This window comes from Mirounga leonina, unplaced genomic scaffold, assembly GCF_011800145.1.
Source record: "Mirounga leonina isolate KUSES-001 unplaced genomic scaffold, KU_Mleo_1.0 Mir_168, whole genome shotgun sequence".
In the NCBI taxonomy this organism is placed as follows: domain Eukaryota; kingdom Metazoa; phylum Chordata; class Mammalia; order Carnivora; family Phocidae; genus Mirounga; species Mirounga leonina.
In genome coordinates, this window is record NW_023270426.1 from 49,229,989 (window position 1) to 49,253,650 (window position 23,662).

The 23,662-nt window shown below is 35.6% G+C and overlaps 1 protein-coding gene across 2 annotated transcripts in view; it reads right to left on the reverse strand.

The window, feature by feature from the left end:
- Positions 1-23,662, reverse strand: part of AP3B1 (adaptor related protein complex 3 subunit beta 1) — a 263,265-nt gene that overhangs the window by 52,995 nt on the left and 186,608 nt on the right. The window contains exon 22 of one of the 2 annotated variants that reach the window (XM_035014705.1): positions 12,889-12,995. In XM_035014705.1, the coding sequence (XP_034870596.1) occupies positions 12,889-12,995 (107 nt within the window). Of the gene's footprint in view, positions 1-12,888; positions 12,996-14,906; positions 15,315-23,662 lie in introns of those variants that run through there. The other variant, XM_035014707.1, reaches the window with a different exon arrangement.

A 23,662-nucleotide genomic window follows, 5' to 3' on the forward strand; every position in this document is an offset into this window, starting at 1 on the left:
TGATGGGCTGAGTGAATTCACTGGATAACCAAGTAACTAAGAATTTCTTCTATGGATGGATAAAAGTTTTCCCAAATTAAAGAACTCATGATATTTCCTTATAGCAGTGAAGTCAATCACAACCTGTGTTAGAAATAAAAATTTCACTAGGCAACAGTGACATACTTGAGATCCAGCAAAATCTCAAAAGAAGCCACAGTTCTCTGTGTGGACATAGGACCATTTCCTCCGGGCATTTATTACCTGTTAAAAACCAATCTTTTGGTGAGTGGCAGTTCAGGGTTTTTGAGAGCAAGCTGCAATATTTCTTCAGGTCTGCAGAGTCATAATTAAAGCTGAACTGAGCGGAATTGGAGAGGGAAGGTCAGCGAGGTGCCGTATGAGAGATGAGGCTGGACTGATGGGCACCAAATGAACAAATTATGATGGGCCCCACTCAATGTGATGAGGTCAAATGCTTGTTTCTACCCACTGACAGTTCAATTTCCCTGAAATGTCTCTCGGTTCTCTATGAGCTAATTATGAATGAAAAGTTATCAACTGCCCACGCTAAAGGGGGCTTAAATACTATTTTGTGGAGTTCTTAATGTCAAAATATTGTTCAAAACAGCATGCTGTCCCACTCCAAATACAATGTGTGGGTTAATATAAATACCAGTGCAACACTATCAATTTTACCCAGGCTTCCCACAATGTATACATAAAGCAAGTTCTCTAGCACTTGTCACCTTAACAAAAACAAACAACAAAAAAAAATCATTTTATCAAGTAAATCTATATTATGCTTACAACTCATTTCCACGGTAATAAAAGTACAGTGCTTACAGTTTTGCATATCACGGGCTACATAATCTTCAAATAGCACTAGATATTTTTCCAGAAACAAGGTTATTGGATTATTAGCTTCTAGGCATCAATACTTAGATTTATCCCAGCATACAGATTGATTATACTAAATCAGCTCAAGAGTGACTGACAAAATGTAAACTCCATTTATGGAACCTCATTTTTTAAGGGATAATTTTCCACAGCCTATATTCACAATGGACAATTATTTTCTCTGTAACTATAAGCCTGTGTACGAGTTCTCTGTGAATCCTGTGCAGATGATATGAAAGAATTTAGGATTCAACTAATTAAAAAATGTATATGGCTTCAATTACACTAATACAAACTAGCTGAAAGTGATAATATTTGTTGAAGCCCTACTATGTGCCAGCCACTCACTATAAAAGGAACTTTCACATGAGGATATTTAACACAGTAAGCAGTCTGGTAGTTTCCTAGCAACACACGACTCCTATAAAAGCCTGGATGATCAGGACACTTCCTGAGGTTCAAGGATACATCAAACCAAAAATAAAGTAATATGATCTGCATAAAATAAAATACAGAACTGAGAAATTTTAAGAAAAATATTAAATTTGTAAACATAATGTACCTGAAAAAATGATATGTCTACTTTATTATCACCAGATGAAAAGGAGTTTCAGGAATAGCCTCTAATAAGAAAAAAAAGATTTAGGGTATAAACATAAGAAGTACTTGGTGAGAATGTAGCAGAGAAAAGGAAAGATCAATTCTGAATCATGTAAGGACAAACGGACATCAAAAAATGAGACTGAAGTAGGGAAAATTTTTTGCCATTTAATATCATATGTAGATATATATATATATATACACACACACATGTATATTTTTGGCAACTTCCTAATAATGAAAAAGTTTTTAATGTTAACCATTATTTATACATGTGACATAATATGCTTAAACAATATCATTTTATATGATTCCGTAAGAAGTACTATCTTACATATTCATGTTTAGAGATCACAATTTAATTCGTTCATTAAAGGACCCTTTCTGGAAGTTGATTTTTTCTAATTCTTATTGTAATTGCATTGTTCTAATCTTGTATTATAAAGGCAGCTGCTTGCCGATCATTTGTACTTTCCTCGTTAATCCTGACTCAGTAAATTAACCTTTAATTACAGCCGTTAAAATTGAAATGAGCCTCTTGTCTAGCTGGGGCTGCCCCCTTTCAGTGCATGATTCTGATGAAAATTTTTAGGGTCAATGAATATGTCCCATGTCATGTCTGATAGCTGCTAAAGATGTGAGGAGGTAAATGTTACCTTAGAAAGATGTGCTTTAAATTTTTAGGAGATCTGTTCTATTGACAGGAACATAAAATAAAAACGGTATTTTTAGTTTCTCAGTTTACCATGCTGTATTTTTAGCCAAATGAAGACAGCATTTAAGAAATATAAAGAATGGGTTGTTAAGATACACTGAGTCCAATAATTTAAAGCAGTAACTTAATTCTCCATTTTATTGTCTTAAACACTACATGCTAAAGACTATGAGGACATGTAAGGAGCACAGCTACTTTTCAGTTATGTGCTGGATAGGAATAGTTTTCTCAGTGATGTAACAAACTAACAAATTAATAATATAGTCCTCAAACTGACATCAGTGGGACTGGATTCTATCATGAGATTACGCCAGAAAACAGGAAAAGATTAATTTCATTCATTTAACACACTTTTGATGAGCACCTATTATGTATCAAGCACTGGGAATAAAAAGGCCAATAAATAGGCCCTGTCCTATTTTCCAGAGACTCAGAGACTAAGTCTTATTAGATCTACAGTACATCTCTAATATAAAAGATAAGGCACCTTTTCCCTATGCTGACAATGATTTTACTAAAGTCACTGGCACCCCTCCATTTAATTTCCCACAGATTTTAAGATATTTAGTATTGGAAGGGAACTTAAAAAAACAATCTATTACAGTCTTCTAATTTCACAGATGACAATTTGAACTGAAGTCAAATTCTGATGTACTAGTTTAAATTTACAAGATGACTTTGCCAGGTTACATACTCTACGAGGCATGGATGTTAAAGCTTCACATTGAAAACGTGAAATAAATGAGTTTCTGACATTATGTTAAAAACATTTCATTATGAAAACTTTCAAATGTACACAAAAGTAGAGAGAAATAAAATGAACAGCTAGTTACTCATAAGTAGGTTTAAAAAATTTTCAACATCTGTCCAAATTATAATCCAACCCTTTACTCAACTTCTGATTTAAAAGCAAATTCCAAATATGATCTAATTTCATCAAGAAATAGTTTGGTTAGTTTATCTAACAGATAAAGACTCTTAAAGGAAACTTCAATACTATTATTACATTAAAAAAAACAATTCCCCTAATTTCATGTAAAATACAGTGTTCACATTTCCTTGACTATCATACATGTCTTTTCAGAGCTGGTTTGCTTGTATAAGGATTCAAACAAGATAGACATTTGGTTGGTATCTCTCTTAATCTAAATTATGCATTTTAAAGGAAAACTTACTGATATTTTGTTTGTGTGTGTGTGCGTGCAGAATTGTAAAACATATCTTCAGTATTAATTTAACATTTGGGGGAGATATTTATACATTCAGTAATGTGGAACAGCTGCAAATTTAAAGAAATAACCCTTATGGATAGGCCTATAAAGCTGTCTGTAATTACATTCCTGAATGATTTGAATAATAGTGTGTCTGATATATTCTAAGATAAGTGGCTTTTACTTTTCTTTGATATTAGGGTCATATACTGTACTTATCTATTTTTATTCCATGCTCTCTTCTCTCTGGTAATAAATTAATTTTTTATCATTAGTTGGGCATGTGTCCTATAGTTTAATTCATTTTCTTCTCCTCTGAAGAGAAACAAAGTTTATTTCAGCATCACAATAATCCATGTTCAGTTCCGGTTTCTCATGTTAAAATATTTAATACTACTAATATAATTTTTTTTTAAAGATTTTATTTATTTATTTGACAGAGAGAGACAGCAAGAGCAGGAATACAAGCAGGGGGAGTGGGAGAGGGAGAAGCAGGCCTCCCGCTGAGCAGGGAGCCCGATGTGGGACTCGATCCCAGGACCCTGGGATCATGACCTGAGCTGAAGGCAGACGCTTAACGACTGAGCCACCCAGGCGCCCTACTAATATAAATGTTTTATACCATGTCCCACCCTATGTTCATAAAATTTTTGACAAGCCTTTTAAAGAGGAACAAAAGTAACAGAAGTTAACTTGGCTGATGTATGATTAAATAATAATTAATACACGACTGGCTAATGCATAATAATCTAAGGTAACTGAAAGCTTAAAAAAAGTATATTTCACTGCATATACCACAAATTCAACATAAGCAACAAAATTTGAAACGTACTAGTTGATAGTAACACAAAGTTCAATCAACTCTGGATGTATAAAATAAAACTGCTGTTAAAGATTCAATCTTTTTTTAAATGAATGATATTTTAAAAACCTCATTTACTATTATAGTACATTTAATTATAATAAATAGAAGCTAGAACCTATAATCTTGGAAAAGAAGTCAGTAGATGTTCAGGGAACTGTCTCAGCTCTGAAAAGAGTGAACCTATAGCAAATGAAAGGAACTACTCACCACAAAGTAGAAAGAAGAGGAAAAGAAAGGCCCAAGGCTTTCTTTACCATCACCTCTTTAATCCCTCAATTTCTTGCAGATTTATACTATGTATTTTCTCTATTCTGATGGGTCATCTGTTTTCTCTGGGCCACAATCATTACTATTACTAGTTCATTAATTAGCATCTTATATATTGGATTTTTAAATTGTAGATAACTTTATTATGATATCGACAAAGCATTATAAAAGTATTATCCACCAGTCAGGACTTAGATTGGCATATATTTACTTAAGCCAAATAAAAAATATTTTCCAATAAAAACCCTGCAACTAAAAATTAGTAACAATCTCTTTTTTTAAAAAGTGGCTCCTCTTAATAATGTAGAACAGGGAGAGATGATAATGGTCTGGTATTAACTATGAGACCTCTGAAGTAGTGCAGAAATAAAAAGATGAAGCAGTAGTATGACACACCTTTAAAGTTTAATTTAAAAATTAAAGCAACTCATACCCAGAGGAGAACTGAATGAAAGAATAAGATGGGACATGGCTAGGCAATGGAAGCACAAAATACTGTCAAACTTTAATTAAAAAATGTTTTCAATTTAAGCAGACCCAGGCCAATGATTTTTCATTATTTTTACCACAGTTCCATGACTACTGACATTTTCATCAGAACAAATAAAGGATTTTCCCCAAATTTAAAATGACAAAATTATTTTTAATTTTGACTTATAATTTCCTCCTCCTCTAAACTTAACGTAATTTGGTCTTAGCTGGCCTCATCTCTTAACCTGGAACTCGAACACACCGTAAGTGTTTAAAATGTAAAAAATAAATGTTTTTTAAAAGATAGTTCTTCCACCATATTAGAAAACAAACTTTATCATAGATACACTATTTGTTTTGGGAATGAGACCACATATTCATGAAATGTCTGGTGCATAACTCAGTAAATGCTGTTATCAATAAAGACCTCCTCAAAGCATTTTGCCCTTGCAGACAATGAAAAGAAAGCTGGTGCTCTGGCAGACCAAGACAAGCTGACTGGCAAGCAAAACTAAAATGCCTTAACCTAGCATTAAAGAGAGGGAGAGAGAGAGAGATCTACTTAAGACAAAAGTCCACTTAAGAGAAACAGAAATCAACTTCAATTACAACTGTCATCATTACAATATGCAATTATCCTAATAATTCTCAACTCTGTTTAGTAAATTTCACACTGGGTAAACCAGATTCTGCTTCATGAATTATGGTTTGTTTTTTCTTCATATTGTTTTAAAACATACTGTAACCTGCACACCAAAAGCAGGTCTGACAGTCACGCTTCTCTATTTTCCAACTAAGTTCCTGTAACACAAGCAGCATCAGGACCTCATCCCTAATCATGGACAGTTATAGCTTCATTAGTTGCCAATCTCTGTCAACAGCAAAAGCTACAAGCTTAGTTGCCAGCCATTTTTTTTTTTTTATATTCCTTAGATAAGGAACTTGACGGAACTAATGATAAACATTTACTTCAGATGAGGAATTTGGTTTATGTATTAAAGAAAAAAAATGCCTTTTCTTTGCCTCACTCTGCCTGCCCTAATTAAAGTGCATTACATGGGATTCCTTATTCCTACCCTTCAGCTTGAAAATCCTTGAAGGGATGGGCGGGGGAGACTTTAGTTAATGGCTTCTTGGTCATAATGACAACCTTAAGGCCTTTCTTTTGCTGGTCACAGTAAACTCCAGGCTGGCGACCTATCACAACTCCCCCTGACCTTAGTTTAATGTTACTGTTGCCACTGTCTTCACCCGAGCATCATGAGACTTTATTCCATCATTAAGTGAGGAAGTGATGTTTCACAGAGGCAATTCAAGGAAAGCAGATGGTGAATAGCATGGACTGCGAAAATTAGCCTTCTACTTCTTGTCAAAGAGGAAAAGCAGTTTAGATACCTAAATTTTAAAGTCTGTTAAATGTCGGGGTGCCTGGGTGGCTCAGATGGTTAAGCGTCTGCCTTCGGCTCAGGTCATGATCCCAGGGTCCTGGGATCGAGCCCCGCATCGGGCTCTCTGCTCCTTGGGAGCCTGCTTCTCCCTCTCTGTCTGCCTCTCCCCCTGCTCATGCTCTCTCTTTCTGTCTGTATCTCTGCGTCTCAAATGAATAAATAAAATCTTAAAAAAAAAAAAAAAAGTCTGTTAAATGTCAAAAGTAACTCTCATTAGATTTTCAGTTGTAATAGTACAGAGGGAGATAGGTTGGGCTGTGGAGTGTAGCCAATGTAAAATCAGAGAAGTAATGACAAAAAATGACAACCTGTATCTGAAGAAATTCCCAAACGGGAAAAACTATGTTACACAATTAAACCACCTGGTATTAATGCATACCTTTGAGGAGATTTTTTGTTAAGTCCTTACTCAACTGTAAACTCCCTGAGGGCAGAAACCTAGCTCAACTTGTTTACTGTTATCTTTGGCACCTGCCTCATATTCTGGCCTGAATAAATACTTGTTGATTGAATGAAACATTTACTGGCCCATATGTAGTAAGGAATTTGGTCTCCTCAAAGAGAGATCTGGACTTTGTCCTAGCTCTTGAGAGGTAATTTCTAAACCCTTGGAATTTCCTAAGTGATAGGAGTGTCTTTAATTAGTCACGGTGAGCCCTTAGAGGACCACAACTGATGGCTGCTCCCAAGGAAGTGATTCACAGTGGGCTCCTAGACCACTCACGCTAAGCGGATACTCTGTGCATCCTGCCATACCTTGATGCCAGTTGGGTAAACCTGAAAGCTGGGAATGTGAAACCCACCCAGGATACTGGTTTCTCCCTTTGGTTGGTTCTATTTTGTATCCTATTGCTACAGTAAGACTGAATCTTAAGTATAGTGCTTTCCTGAGTTCTGCGAATGTTCTAGTGAATTATCAAACCTGAGGGTAGTTTCAGGAAACCCTTAAACCTGCAGCTGACCTCCGCAGTCTTGGGTCAATTTAGCAGTGGGCAGGACTGTGCCTCTAACGTGGAGTTTGGCTAACTCCACGTAGCATATTGTATCAAACAGGGCTTTCTTGTTGCAACTCTGGTTTCTTTCATGGACTGTTGGTGGAATTACTTAGCATTCCTCAATTTACTGCCTTGTTTTCCATAATGATCACTTTTTGAATGAATCTTCCCCTTAACTCTGGGGACTGTGATCCATGAAGATCAAATCACTAATATTAGAGCAGCTAAGTCAGTGCTTCCTCACTAACGTACCCCAGAGGTGAGAGGTGTGCTGTGCTGCTGACCCCGCCATCAGCCCTCAGGAATGCCAGGCAGGGCCTGTGGTGGAGCTTCTAGGCTGGGTGCCTCCCGCCTCCTGCAGTAGTCTCTGTTTACCCCAGAGCACACTACAACTATTATCACTTTTCCGTATGTACCGTAACATGAAAAGATTGGAAAGCAGCAAGTTAAGGAGTCATTACTCCAATTTTCCCATGTCAGTATGTCACCAACATAACTTTTCCAACATCAGACTCGGTTACTCCAACCTAGCTAGGCTATACTTTAGCCACACTGAACTACTGTTTCTCTAATATTCCAAGTCTGTTCACATCGCAAGCCTCTGCATACCCTATTTCCTTTGTCCGTCACGTCATTCTTATTCTACTCCAGCCACCTGGACAAACTCTTACTATTCTCCCAGATTCAGTTCCCAGGTCACATACACAAATTCTTTTCTAAGAGATCTTGGTCAACTGGTAGCACCTAAGCAGATTTATACCTCCCGTGTAGCACTTACTACAATAAAATGATTTGTCTGTTTCCCTTCCTAATCTGTGAGTTTCCTGATACTAATTTCCACAATTCATCTCCTTCACTAACTCATCTTGGCCTTTTTCTCTGTTGTCTTTAAAACCTAGAACTCCATCTTCATCTGTCTCTTCTCACTCCACAAGATAGCCATAGAACAGAATTCAAACATGTTCAGGCTCATTATTTCATTTACTTTTCATGAAAACACAATTAAGTGTTTAGGGAAAGTAGTATCTCCATTTTTTAAATTCAAAAATTAAAGTTTACACAAGTCAATGAATTGCCTGTAGTCACGATGATAACTAGCTCAGCCAAGGATAGATATCAAGTATCCAGGCCCCAAATTCAATGCATTTCCTAAATGTTGCCCTGACTTTCTAAATGAATTCTTGGTATTTTAAACTGGAACTCTTGAAAAGTATATTCCCATAGAAACCTTCTGATTTGTGATTAGGTGCTAAAGAACCACAGGTACTATACTTCCATGATGGGTTTCATAGCATTTGGGGGATTGAACTCAGAAGTTATTTTTCCATAGAAATATAAATCTTAAATATTAAGTAAGCAAATTAATAAATTTTCTTATAAAACTTGTTTGAAAAGAAACATAAAAAGTGCAAAGAAAGAGACAAGATTTCATGCTGATGTTTATCCATAAAAAATACACCAAAAGTTTTCAGAGGTAACGTGAACTGCTGAATTCACTTTAACAGTTTTGTGTCCCAAATATACAAAAAATTATTCAAAGCAGAAAAAACCAGTTTTCACTCCAACATTTCCAAAACCAGAGGCGAACAATTTATTCTTATTTTACATTTATTCTTATATGCAAATTGTCTTTTCTCCCCACCTCACTTTTTTCTCGTCCCCTGTAGAAGCTGTAACATTCTGAGGATTGCAGTTTTTGAACTCCTGGGGCTTCATGTGTAACAACTGGGAAACTCTTAGCCTAACAATAATCTAGTAGAAAAATTGATAATTCACTAAAAAATTTACAGTTTGTTCACAGACATACTATTGTAGGAAATAAAATGTTTCATTTTTAGCCATCTGTTGGCCAGCTGCCAATTAGTCTCAAGTAAGACTGGAACAAATACTGTGTTTATACATCTTCTTTATCATGCAGTTTGAAAAACTAGGCCTTTCCTTACTAATGATAATGATATTCACTGGGAATTATGTTTAAAAATCTGTGTTCTGAATATATAATTTGAAAGGTTAGAACAAATAGTGAAATTTTTCATTTGAAAAACATTTAGAGTGAAAAAGGAACTGTTCTTTGGGTTTCATTATAAACATTTTGGTAATTTCAAAAAAATAAAATCTACCCCTATTTTACCAAATATATAAGGAAAATAAATTTAAATAATCCACTGAAATGAATAAAATTCATCTTCAGACTAGGAACTCATAGAAACTAGGCTGGGACTTGGAATACAACCACTAGAAACTGTTCAAGATTTTGGAAAATTATGTTACTGATGGCAACACCCCAACCCACACTATTTGAGTTGCTAATACACCTATATAAGTCTGCACTTATAGTTGTCACATTCATGGCTGTTCTACATATCAGTGCCAACACTATTTAACTGTTTCAGTACATTTCTAGTGTTGTCATGGACAAGCATTTATATAGCAATGTAACTATTACTTTATTGTAAATTACTTCTAATCTTCTTTCTATTCAATAAGGGAAACATGTTGATTTTAAAATTATAGATGTAGGGCGCCTGGGTGGCTCAGTTGTTAAGCGTCTGCCTTCGGCTCAGGTCATGATCCCGGAGTCCTGGGATTGAGTCCCACATCGGGCTCCCTGCTCAGCGGGAAGCCTGCTTCTCCCTCTCCCACTGCCCCTGCTTGTGTTCCTGTTCTCGCTGTCTCTCTCTGTCATATAAATAAATAAAATCTTTAAAATAAATAAATAAATAAATAAAAATAAAATAAAATTATAGATGTACTCTTATCTATGAATTTCATTTTAGGATCCAAAAGGCTCCTATATTTGTTGAGGTCCCCTACCATTATATGAGGGTTGTAATTTTTGAGAGTTTTTCTTGTTTTTTCTTCTGATGTCTTTAGTCCACTTCTTTCTAAATTCATATACATAGGGGTAGCCGGTTAGCTCAGTTGGTTAAAGCGTGGTGCTGATAAATTCATATACACAATGAAAATATTACAATTTGCTTCATTAATCTTTTTTAAGTACTGTTTTGAGGGCTGAAGGTGAGATAATAGCCATGCCATTCTGCATCTGTTTATTTCTACAGGCTCCACTTTTCAAAGTTCTATTTTTCTCTTTAAGTTCTATTCCTTTCCTTATTTGATTGTTGCTGGTGAATTTCTGGTTGCCATTCTTTATTTCTTTATTTCTTTATTCTTAAAGATTTTATTTATTTATCTGGTAGAGAGAGAGAGACAGCAAGAGAGGGAACACATGCAGGGGGAGTGGGAGAGGGAGAAGCAGGCTTCCCGTGGAGCAGGGAGCCCGATGTGGGGCTCGATCCCAGGGCCCTGGGATCATAACCTGAGCCGAAGGCAGACGCTTAACGGCTGAGCCACCCAGGCGCCCCTCTGGTTGACATTCTTATTACTACTATTCATTTGATCAATTTGTTAGCTTTTGAGGATGAGTTTGAGATCTTGCTTCGCTCAGCTGAACTTGACAGTCTTTTTTTTTTTTTTTAATTTTTTGAGTACAGTTGACAGAGAAGTATACTTTCAGGTATACAACATAGTGGTTCAACTTCGCTATATATTAGGCTATGCTGACCACAGTGTAGCTACCACCTGTCACCATGCAACACTATTACAATATCACTGACTGGTTTCCTTATCCTGTGCCTTTTATTCCCATGACTTACTTATTCCATAACTGGAAGTCTGTATCTCCCACTCCCCTCTACACAAATTTGCCCATTCGGCAGTCCTTTTTTTGTACATTCTTTGGATGGAGTGCTTTTCCTCTCCTTTGAAGAGACCATCCCAATAAATATTTTTCTTAGTATAAAAGGGTGAGTCCTTCAATTACTTTGTGATGAATGAAAATTTACTGCAAGCTTTTCTAATCTCAACTGCATTCTTTTTATAGCTAATAAAGTATGAGAGTCTACTGAGGGTCCATTATCATATCACTTTAAAAAATATTAGTTATTATTTATTGAGTAATGACAATGTGCCAGTCACTGTTCTAAGAGCTATACATTTACTATCTCATTAATGTCATTACAATCCTATAGGGTATTTGTTATCTTCACAGGAAAATGAGGTACAGAAAAATTACATACCAATCTGTCCAACCACATAGCTAGTAAGCGGCTAAGCAGAGATTTGTACCCTGGTCATCTGATATCAAAGCCCGAGTTATTTAGCCGCTACCTTACTGCCTCCTAAGTTTTTAGGGCCCTCCTTTCCCCTCAAGGACAAACTGCTTCACTATAGATTTTTTGATTTCTACTTTCTCTTTACAGCCTACCCAAATGCTCAAGAAATATTTATTACTTAAATAATAAAGACTTAACTGCTTCTTTTCACTGCTTCCCTCTATCTCTTTCAATGTGCCTTTTCCTTTTAGCAACAAGAATGGCAAACTAAAACCCCAGATATTCTTACTCATTTCTGAGCAGTTAGAGGTAACTGCATTCTACAACTTAAACAACATGCTCAGCTTAATAGTTTCCACATGTGCATTCTAAACCAAATGGTCCTGATATCACATCTGCTTTGATGGGGAAATTTTTTGTAACAAGGTACAAGAATTAGGTACTCCTCTTTTCCACTTCTGGCAGAACCAGCTCTACGCTCCCCAGGAGCTCAGATCACCAATTATGTACTCTGTCAGCCATGGGAACCAGTGATACACCAGATCTATTCAAGCTACCTCGTGTTCCCATCAGAACGTACTATTTTGTCTCTTACTTTGTCAGGTTTCTGACAACAAATTAACAGGAGGTCAAGCATATCACCAGATTATACATTGTAGGCAGCATGTCCGATTTAGAGTGAAAGGTTAGTGGATATAATATGCTAACACAGAAAAAGTTATCGCAGTTTCAGATATTATGACAGGCTGATGGTTTGGGCATTATTTTGAGATAGGCCAGCCTCTTGCCTCACTTCAAGCCATACCCCATAAGTAACATTAAAGAATTTTTTTAGAGATACCGAGGCATGTAAGTAAACATACAAAGATAATGCAAAGAGAAACACAATCCTGAATTTTAAAATGAAAACAGGTATTTTTAGTAGGGTATGGTATAAGAACAGTGTAACAGAAATGGAATGATTATGGGAATTTAAGTCTATTAATGTAGATAACAATTCTTTATGGGAGAATTTATGTATATAAATGAACCCAATGTGGCAAAGAATGCTTATATATTATACATACGTAAGAGTGCCAGAGAAAAATGTAAACATGGTAATTAAATGTGGATAATAAGCAGAAGTCAATTGTGAGGATAACGGTTTCGGTAGAGCAAATTTTAAAACTATTTATAAAATTAAAAGGTCAGATCTAAATTGACCCTGCTTAAAAGAGAAACTGTTCAAGACTAAGAATCCACTTCGATTATTTGCATTTTAATAAGAAAGATGCAATGTTATCACATGAAAACTGAGCTAATATATTTTGAAAATTACTTACACTGATGACTGATGAACAAGTTGACAAATTTAAACCTTCAAGATCAGCTATCAAGCTTGGAGAAAGAGCTGGTGTGGGAAGTGCAACTGGAGTGGATACTGGGTTAACTGTAAGAAAAGGCCCAAATTAGCAAATATGCATGAAAATTTAATTCATATTATTAAAAGCAACATTTTTATTTTGTTAGTAAATCTAATTAAATTACTTTGATTAATAAATCTATGACAATTCTATTTAACATCTTGATTTAGTTATTATCAAGTCATGAGTTACTAGTCTTAGCTTTCAAAACATAATGGCAAATCCTATAACAAAATAAGGATACAAATACCTTGAGTAATAGTTTTTGAAAATTTGTATCACATAATGTTATCACTAACATTTATCACCCAGTAACCTCACTAAAATAAAAAAAAGGTAAAGAAACATTTTTTCCAGCTAATATAAAGAACAACAATAGCTTTCAAGAGTTTTGAAGCAGAATCAGAAGTCTTAAAAGGCTATTTAAATCCTTTCTCTATTTTATTCTCCATTACAATAATTACAGGGGTCCAGGCTACCTAACTCCCTTCTAATTATACTTTGTCAGCAAAAGCTATGTACCAGATAGAAATTTTTGATTCTAAAACCACTATGTACGTGAGATCAGGTATGTGAAAGCTTGAAAATCTTTGAAAAAGTATAGATCTCATCCTCCCCTGCTTAAGACTCTTCAAAGGCTCACAACTGCCTCTAAGATGAAAGTCCAACACCTTAATTAAGGGCACAAGGTTCTTTATGATCTAGCTCGGCACTGTCCAATAGAACTTTCTGTGATGATGGAAATGTTCTATAGCTGTGCTGTCCAATATAGTGGCCACTAGCATATATACCTAATGTACTCTTGAAATATGGCTAGTATGACTAAAGAATTGCACTTCATAGTTTAATTAACTTAAATTTAAGTGTAAGCAGCTACTTGTAGCCAGTCGGCAACATACTGGGTAGCAGAGGTCTATCTCCAATTTCATCAGCAACTCCTATGTTCAGGCCCTACCAATTAATAGTTCCCAATATCTCGTTTCATGTCTTTGAGCCTTTTATATTCTGTTCTCTTTACCTGGAAGGTTCTTCTCTGCCCTGTTTACCTTGCAACTTCTACCCATTAAGGCACCACTTAGAAGGAAAGCACAAGCTGACTCACCAAAACACAGCTTCTGTGTGCCTTATTTGTTCTACAGATATACTTGGACACACTTCTACAACCATACTTCCTTCGTAATACATATCTGTGACTTTTTATTTTTTATTTCTACTAGTCTGCTAATGTATTAATTTTTAGTGCTTAGTAACTGCTTGACTGTTGAATGAAAAAAATTAAAATGTGGAAAAAGTTTTAGCTTCCAGTAAACTCTCACTTCAAAATAAGGCCATAAAGGAAGTAACATTTACTTAATTTGACAGGACTTTTCAAACCATCTTTTTCTCATTTAGTTTCACGATATCCTGTAGTTAGGCAGAAAAAAAATTTAAAAATTAATTCATAAAGTTAGGAATAAAAAAACGATATTGCCCAAAGAAGAAAATTTTCAAAGGAAGTCAAACTTCAACATAGACAATAGACAAAGCAGCGTGGAGACTGGGTGGAAGAGGGAATGGAGCCCTTGCTTTCTCCCTTGCTCCTTCACCATGCCTGAAACACTGCTACAAATCCCCAGGCTTCCTCAGACCTATGTTGAAAACCAACGTACAGCTGGCAAGTGTCACAGGGAGTTGGGAGTGGGGGGTGGGGGGTGGGGTGGGAAGGATCAATGGGGATATGGTGCTAAAGGAGGACTTCATGAACAGGAAGAAATGAAGCTCAGTTTTTAAGTACGAGCAAAGGAAGAAGCTGGTGACTTAGTAGGTGAGAAAATACTGTGAACAAAGGCTGAGAGGTGGGAACGTGGAAAACTAAGGGGGTTATATTTATCCTCTACACCAAAGGGAGTTGTTAAAAACTACCAAAAGAGGAACAATATATGTACTGCTGGATATCAGTATAAGGGACAAACCAAAGAAGGAATAATAAATAGCTGGGCTGGCAGTGAGGAGGAATACAATAATTTAGGCATGACATGAAAAGGACTAAAAACAACAGTGAGGAGGTAGAAAAAACATTTATATTAAAGACACTGTAAACTGAGGCACAGGGAGATTATGTCTTGCAAAGATCATAAAACAAGTGAATGGAAGAATCACTGTGGGTGGGACCAGGAACTGGTTCTCTTATCTTGGATAAAAATATGTTGCCTTTCCAAGTCACTTTTCTTGTAGGTTCTAAATATTTGTCCATCCATCCATCCATCCATCCATCCATCCATCCATCCATCCATCCAAAATATGGGATGCCCATGTAAGGAGAAAAAACTGAGTAAGAAAGCCTCTGATTTCAAGTATGGCTTGGCCTAAAGACACAGAGAGGAAAAAGACACCAAAAGCAAGAGGAAAATTCACACCAAAGTTTGACTTAAAAAAAAAAAAGAAAGAAAAAAGAAAGGCTTTTAATACCACTTCAGAAAAAGGCTTTGGTACTAAAACGACTACACATCTGTTTAAAGGTCTGGCAAGATAAAAACCTGCACTGAAAATTTATCCAAAACTGGATTCTGAGGTTAGTTGACAATGTTTAAGTATTCAATTAATGTACTAAAAAAAATGATTCTACTAGTTTAAAAAAAAAAATAACCTGGCATACAAATGAAAACCAGGTATCATTTCTACCCATTGACTTGGCAAAGGCAATTTTTAAATACAAAATTCAGCATCAGTAAGGGTATCAGGAATCAGGAATCAGTACTCTCACACTAAAACTATGTAAGTTGGTACAAGCTTTGGGAAAGGCAATCTTAGACAACTGAATTGTTCAAAGCCTTTGTCCCAGCAATTCTACTCCTGGGGATTTATCTTAACGAAACAGTTGGGGAGATAATGCAATAATATACTTATGATGTATTGCTTCACTAACTATGAAGACAAAAAAATGGAAACAAGTTAAATTTCCAACCTGTTAAACCTGTTAAATATAATTTATTACAATATAAAAGATAACCATGCAGTCATTAAAAATGAAATTGTTAAAGAACATCTATGGCAGGGCAAGGAATGTGTATGATAAACAGAGAAGTAAATGATAAAAGAGTATCCCAGTATGATCACATTTTGGAGCAGAGGGGTTTTGCATATGAAAAGATCTGAACTGGCATGCCAAATAGTAAACCCAAGATATATGGATTATAAATCCATTTTCTTCTTTTTATTTTTAAAACTTTCTGCAAAACAAGTTTTTCTTTACTAAAGTACAGCTGACCCTTGACCAATAAAGGTTTGAATCGTGCAGGTCCACTTATAGCCAGGTTTTTTTTCAATAGAGTATAATGCTAAAAATGTATTTTCTCTTCCTTATGATTTTCTTAATAACACTTGTTTTTCTTTAAGAATATGCTATATAATACATATAACATATAAAATACGTGTAATTGACTGTTTACCCTATCAGTAAGGCTTCCAGTTAACAGTAGGCTATTAATAGTTAAATTTTTGGCAAGTCAAAGGTGACAGGTGGTTGTTAGTGCCCCTTTACCCCCCACCTTGTTCAAGGGTCAACTATATATTTAATAATAAAATAATTATCCAATTATTCTTCTGATCAAAATTTGCTTCAAAACTTAAGAATATATAAAAGTTTTAATATATACCAGTTTAATATGAAGTTATTTAACTTGTTAAATGCAATTGCTTGCTGCTGCATCATTGTTATCATCTCCATCAGAGGTAACACCCTTATATAATGCTTATCATGTGCCCAGCAGAGTTTTAAGTGCTTTTACATTTATCAACTCATTTAATCCATTTAATACTCCTAAAAAGTATTACTATTATCCCTATTTTATAGATTAAAGCAAAAGCACAAAGAGATTAAGTAACTTGTCAAGGTTACGCAGCTTTGTAATTAAAAGGACTGGGATTCGCAAGGGCACCTGGGTGGCTGAGCCGGTTAAGTGCCTGTCTTTGGCTTAGGCATTGATCCCAGGGTCCTGGGATCCGGGTCAGGCTCCTTGCTTGGTAGGGAGTCTGCGTCTCCGTCTCCCTCTCCCTCTGCCCGTCTCCCCTGCTTGTGCTTTCTCTCTCGCTCTGCACTCTCTCTCTCAAATAAATAAAATCTTAAAACACAAACAAACGAAACTGGGATTCAAACTCAAGACACTCCAGCTCCCTTGTCCTCTTAGCCACTCCACTCCACTGCCTCTACTATAATTTATTCAAAAATATATCACAGATCATAAGGCTTATCTGAAGCATGATTACTGGTGGCTGATAAAAATTTTTAAAAGAGTTAGTTGTACCAATAGTATAATTACAAAGGTTTATATTTCTTTTTTTTTTTTTAAAGATTTTATTTATTTATCTGAGAGAGAGAGAATGAGAGAGAGCACATGAGAGGGGGGAGGGTCAGAGGGAGAAGCAGACCCCCCGCTGAGCAGGGAGCCCGATGCGGGACTTGATCCCGGGACTCCAGGATCATGACCTGAGCCGAAGGCAGTCGCTTAACCAACTGAGCCACCCAGGCGCCCCTACAAAGGTTTATATTTCTTATAAAAGAAACGAGTACGACTGTTGCTTTATGATCATCCTATCAAGATCACATGGTAATGGAGTACTAAAAGATCTCTTCATTTGTAAAAATATAAAATACCCAAGGAACTCTCAAACTGTAATGGGAGAAACAGAATTCCCTGGGTAGGGATAATGTATCCATTTAGAATCTCCAGCATGTAGCGGATTACCTGTACCAGAGCAAGCATTCAATAAATGTTTTCTAAATGAAGACATAGATAAATTCAGTACTTGAAGTTTTCCTGCTAGATGGAATACATAACCTCTGTGGATTATGATGTGCCTCTTAGATAAAACTTAAGGAATGTTTCTGACCCTCCTTCAAAATTAATCTACTTCTCAGAGCTAAGAACTCAAACTACTGGACAGTGACTTTTTAGTTTTTGATCTACAAACTTTACCATGGACAATGGAGAACCGTAGGCTAATAAGCAGCATAAATTAAGTCAGTATCTTAAGAACCATTGTCAACAAAGCTTAACCATTGTCAACAAAGCTTTTCTCCCGTAACACTCCACTTATCTTTATCATTAAGCTCAGATCAGTTCTTCCACAAGGCCTCTGTAGCTTTTTAATTGGTTTTTGTTTCCCTCCTCATTCATTCACACTTTGTGCCTCTACTGTTCAGGTATCTGTGCCCCAGACTAGATATTAGTCCCTGGAATAAAATGACTAAATCCTATTTATCTGTTCCAGACAACAAAAAAGGATATCTAGCAAAGTACCCTTACACTTAGCAGACAATAAGCAAGTATTTGCGGGACTGACATGTTAAAAAGAGAGGGAGGCTTCAAGTGTCATTTCTGACAAAAGCAGAATAAAAGATTTTTAAAGAAATAGTTCTCAGGTATTAACAAACAGAAATATACCCTATGTTGAGTTAAAATTTAAGTTAGGATGAAATTTCCTTACAATTAAAAAAAGAGTCCTGAGTATTTTTATAGTAGCCGTATCCACCGTGAATTTGTATCCACCATGAACCATGCGTCCTGGATGCTATCATTAATCGATACGATTCTCTCTGAGAGATTGAATAAATCCATTGGATAAGTAGACTTATCCAGACTAGCCAGACAAAATTTAAGAATGCATAAACTCACTGCCATGGAAACAATACACAGGATATCTTTTCCTTGTTTGGGTGGTATTTTTCCCCCTTTATGTGGGATCGTAATTATTTGTGACCTAAGAATAATTTTGGAATAATTTCTATTAATATCAACTCTGAAGCTTAGTTGTACTGATCTGAAATTGTGTTTGTTCATAATAAAAGTGAAGTGATCCTGAAAAAAAAAACTTGTTTAAATTCTTAAAACTTAGTATTTAAGAAAACCTTTGCTTCTACATATAAAAACATACTTTTAAAAAGAAGCAAACAATAAAAATTATATCATTTTACAGGTTTCAATTTTTCCTTAGCTGCCAGGAAATGCAGAGGAATGAGATTGGTATATTTCCGAAATGCAAAGAAACACAGTGGATAAGAGGTAGGCAGGAGTCAGATCACCCAAAGGTCTTAGAAACCTTGAAATATGGACTTTAACTGTAAAATTAAGCCATTAAATTAAGGGGTCTAAAAAAAGAAAGGAGTAAGGATCTGATTTTCCTATTTTGTCTGTAGGATAAATTCCTAGAAAAGAACTGCTACATCAAAGGATGTGTGCAATTTAAGTTTTGACAAATATTGCTAATATGACTCTAAAAGCTGCACCTATTTTTATTCCTATCAAAAACACATGTAGGGTGCCTGTTTCTCCAAACCTTAGCAACATTGGGATTGCTTTAAAATCTTTACCAATAGGTAAAAAATGATGCAAACTTGTAAATCTTTGCCAATAGCAAAAAATGATGCAAATTTGACTTGAACTTTATTTTATTCAAGTGTATATCATAGTGATTTGATATGTTTATACATTGCAGAATGATCCCACAACTCTAATTACCATCTGTCACCATACAAAGTTGTTTTAACACTGTTACTATTGAATATATTCCCTATGCTGTACCTTACATTCCCATGACTTATTTATAACTGTTAAGTTTGTACCTCTTATAATCCCCTTTACCTAATTTCACCTGCCCCTTCCAAACCCTCCCTACTCTGCTAACCAACACTTTGTTTTCTGCATCTATGAGTCTGTTTCTGTGTTTGTTCATTTGTTTCGCTTTTCAGATTCCATATATAAGTGAAATCACATAGTATTTGTCTTCCTCTCATTCATTTCACTTAGCATATCCCCTAGGTCCATCCATGTCATTGCAAATGGCAAGAATTCATTCTTTTTTATAGCTGAGCAATATTCCTATATGCGTATGTGTATACCACATCACATCTTCTATATCCATTTATCTATCAGCAGACAGTCGCTTCCACAGCTTGGCTAATGCAAATAAGGCTGTCGTGAACATAGGGGTGCATACATTTTTAGACAAATACCCAAATTTACCATTGCTAGATTGTATGGCATTTCTAATTTTAAGTTTCTGAAGAACCTTCCTACTGTTTTCCATAATGGTTGTACCAATTTACATTTCTACCAACAGTGTATAAGGGTTCCCTTGTCTCTACTTTCTCACCAGTACTTGTTTTTTGTCTTTTTAATAAGAGCTAATCTGATAAGTGTGAGGTAATATTTCATTGCAGGGTTTTTTGTTTGTTTTGCTTGAAACCAATGATTTCTTTTTTTTTAAGTTTTTATTTTAGTCACCCAGCACTCATCACTACATGTGCACTCTTAATCCCCATCCCCTATTTCACCCATCCTCCCAACCATCTCCCCTCTGGTAACCATCAATTTGTTCTCTCTAGTTGAGGATCTGTTTCTTGGTTTCTCTTTTTTTTCCCCTTTGCTAGTTTGTTTTGTTTTTAAAATTCTACATATGAGTGAAATCATATGGTATTTGTCTTTCTCTGAATGACTTCTTTCACTTAGCATTATACTCTCCAGCTCCATCTGTGTTGTCGCAAATGGCAAAATTTTGTTTTTTTATAGCTGAATAATAATCCTGTGTGTGTGTGTGTACACATATACCACATCTTCTTTATCCATTCATCAATCAATGGACACTCGAGCTGCTTCTGTATCTTGACTACGGTAAATAATGCGGCTATAATCATAGGAGTGCATGTATCCCTTTGAAATAGTGTTTTTGTATTATTTGGGTAAAATACCCACCAGTGTGATTGCTGGATCATAGGGCAGTTCTATTTTTAACTTTTTGAGGAAGCTCCATACTGTTTTCCAGAGTGGCTGTACCAGTTTGCACTCCTACCAAGAGTGCATGTGGGTTCTTTGTTCTCCACATCCTTACCAACACTTGCTGTTTCTTGCGTTTTTGATTTTAGCCACTCTGACAGGTGTGAGGTGCTATCTCATTGCAGTTTTGATTTGCTTTTAATAAGTGACAATAAACACCTTTTCATGTGTCTGTTGGCCATCTGTGTGACTTCTTTGGAAAAATGTCTATACATGTTCTCTGCCCATTTTTAAATCAGGTTTTGTTTTTTTAAGATTTATTTATTTATTTATTTTAGAGAGAGAATGTGCACATGAGTGGGGGGGGGAAGGGAGAGAATCTTCAAGCAGACTCCTCGATGAGCATGGAGCCTGAGGTGGGGCTCAATCTCATGACCCATGAGATCATGACCTGAGGTGAAACCAAGAGTTGGGACGCTTAACCGACTGAGCCACCCAGGTGCTCCAATCAGGTTGTTTGTTTCTTTTAACACTAAGTTGGATAAGTTCTTTATGTATTTTAGATATTAACCCCTCATTGGATGCATGTTTTGCAAACGTCTTCTTCCACTCAATAGGGTGTCTTTTCATTTGGTTGATAGTTTCTGTGCAAAAGCTTTTTTGTTTGATGTAATCTCATTTGTTTACTTTAGCTTTTGTTGCCGTTGTCTGAGGAGACTGGTCCAAAAAAGTACTAAGACTGGTGTCAAAGAGCTTACTGCCTATGTTTTCTTCTAGGAATTTTATGGTTTCAGGTCTTACATTCAAGTCTTAAATTGATTTTGAATTTACTTTGTATATGGTATAAGATAGTGGTCCAGTTTTATTCTTTAGCATGTAGCTATCCAGTTTTCCCAACATCATTTATTGAAGAGATTGTCCTTCCCCATTGTATATTCATGGTTTCTTTGTCTTAGATTAATTGGCCATATATGCGTGGGTTTATTTTTGGGCTCTGTATTTTATTCTCCTGATCTAGGTCTCTGCTTTTGTACCAGTATCACACTGTTTTGATTAATATAGCTTTGTAGTATAGTTTGAAACCAGGGAGTATAGTACCTGGTATACTATAGAGTATAATTTTTTGTTTAAATTCAATTTAGTTAACATATAGATTATTAGTTTCAAGGGAAGAATTTAGTGATTCATCAGTTGCATGTAACACCCAGTGCTTATTACATCAAGTGCCCTCCTTAATGCCCATCACCCAATTACCCCACCCTCCCATCTCCTCTCCAGCAACCCTCAGTTTGTTCCCTAGAGTTAAGAGTCTCTTAGGGTTTGCCTCACTCTCTGTTTTTATCTTATTTTACTTTTCCTTCCCTTCCTCTATGTCCTTCCTTTCTCCTATGTTCATCTGTTTTGTTTCTTAAATTCCACATAAAAGTGAAATCATATGGTATTTGTCTTTCTCTGATCGATTTATTTCACTTAGTGTAATACCCTCTAGTTCCATCTGCATTGTTGCAAATGGCAACATTTCATGCTTTTTGATGGCCGAGTAATAGTCCTCTGTGTGCGTGTGCGTGTGTATACATCTTCTTTATCCATTCATTTGTTGATGGACATCAGCTTTGTTCTTTTTCAAGACTGCTTTGGCCATTTGGAATCTTTAGTGGTTTCATACAAAGTTTAGGATTCTTTGTTCTAGTTCTGTGAAAAATGTCATTGGTATTTTGATAGGGAGTTTACTGAGTCAGTATATTACTTTTGGTGGTATGGACATTTTAACAATATGAAATTCTTCCAATCCATAAGTGTGGTATATCTTTTATTTGTGTCGTCTTCAATTGCTTTCACCAATGTCTTCCAGTTTTCAGAGTACAGGTCTTTCAATTCCTGGGTTAAATTTATTCCTAGGTATTTTATTATTTTTGATGCACTTACAAATGGGATTGCTCTCTTAAATTCTTTCAGATAGCTCACTATTAATGTAGAAAAATCCAATGAATTTCTGTGTGTTAATTTCATATCCAGTGATTTTACTAAATTCATTAGTTCTAATAGTTTTTTTTGGCGGAGTCTCTGGGTTTTCTATATATATAGTATCCTATCATCTGCAAATAGTTTCACTTTTTCCTTTCAAATTTGGATGATTTCTATTTCTTTTTCTTGCCTGATTGCTGAGGCTACCAGTACAATGATGAATAAAAATGGCAAGAGTGGGCATTCTTGATCTTAGAGGAAAAGTTTTAAGCTTTTCCAAAGTTGCATATGATGTCAGCAGTAGGTTTGTTATACAGCTTTTATTATGTTGGGGTACATTCCTTCTATACCCATTCTGTTGAGAATTTTTAATAAGTGGATGCTGAATTTTGTCAAATGCTTTTTCTGCATCTACTGAGATGATCGTATGATTTTTATCCTTTTTGTTAATGTGGTGTATCATGTGGAACTATCTGCAGATGTAGAACCATCCTTGCATCCCTGGAATAAATCCTGCTTTGTCACGGTATATGATCCTTTTAATGTATTGTTGAACTGAGTCTGCTAATATTTTGTTGAGAATTTTTGCATGTATGTTCATTATGGATACTGGCCCATAATTTTTGTATTTAGGGTATCTCTGTCTGGTTTTGGTATAAAGGTAATGCTGGCCTTGCAAAATAAGTTTGGTAGCATTCCTTCCTTTTCAATTTTTTGGAGTAATTTGAGAAGGATAGGTACTAACTCTTGTTGAAATGTTTGGTAGAATTTACCTATGAAGCTGCCTGGTTCTGGACTTTCACTTTTGGGGGAGTTTTAAAATTACTGATTCATTTTCATTACTTGTAATCAGTCTACTCAGATTTTCAATTTCTTCATGATTTAGTCTTAGAAGGTTGTGTGTTTCTTGGAATCCAGTTCTAATTGTTCATAGGGTCCAATTTTATGTTTAATTTCTTTTTGTTAAGTATTTCCTG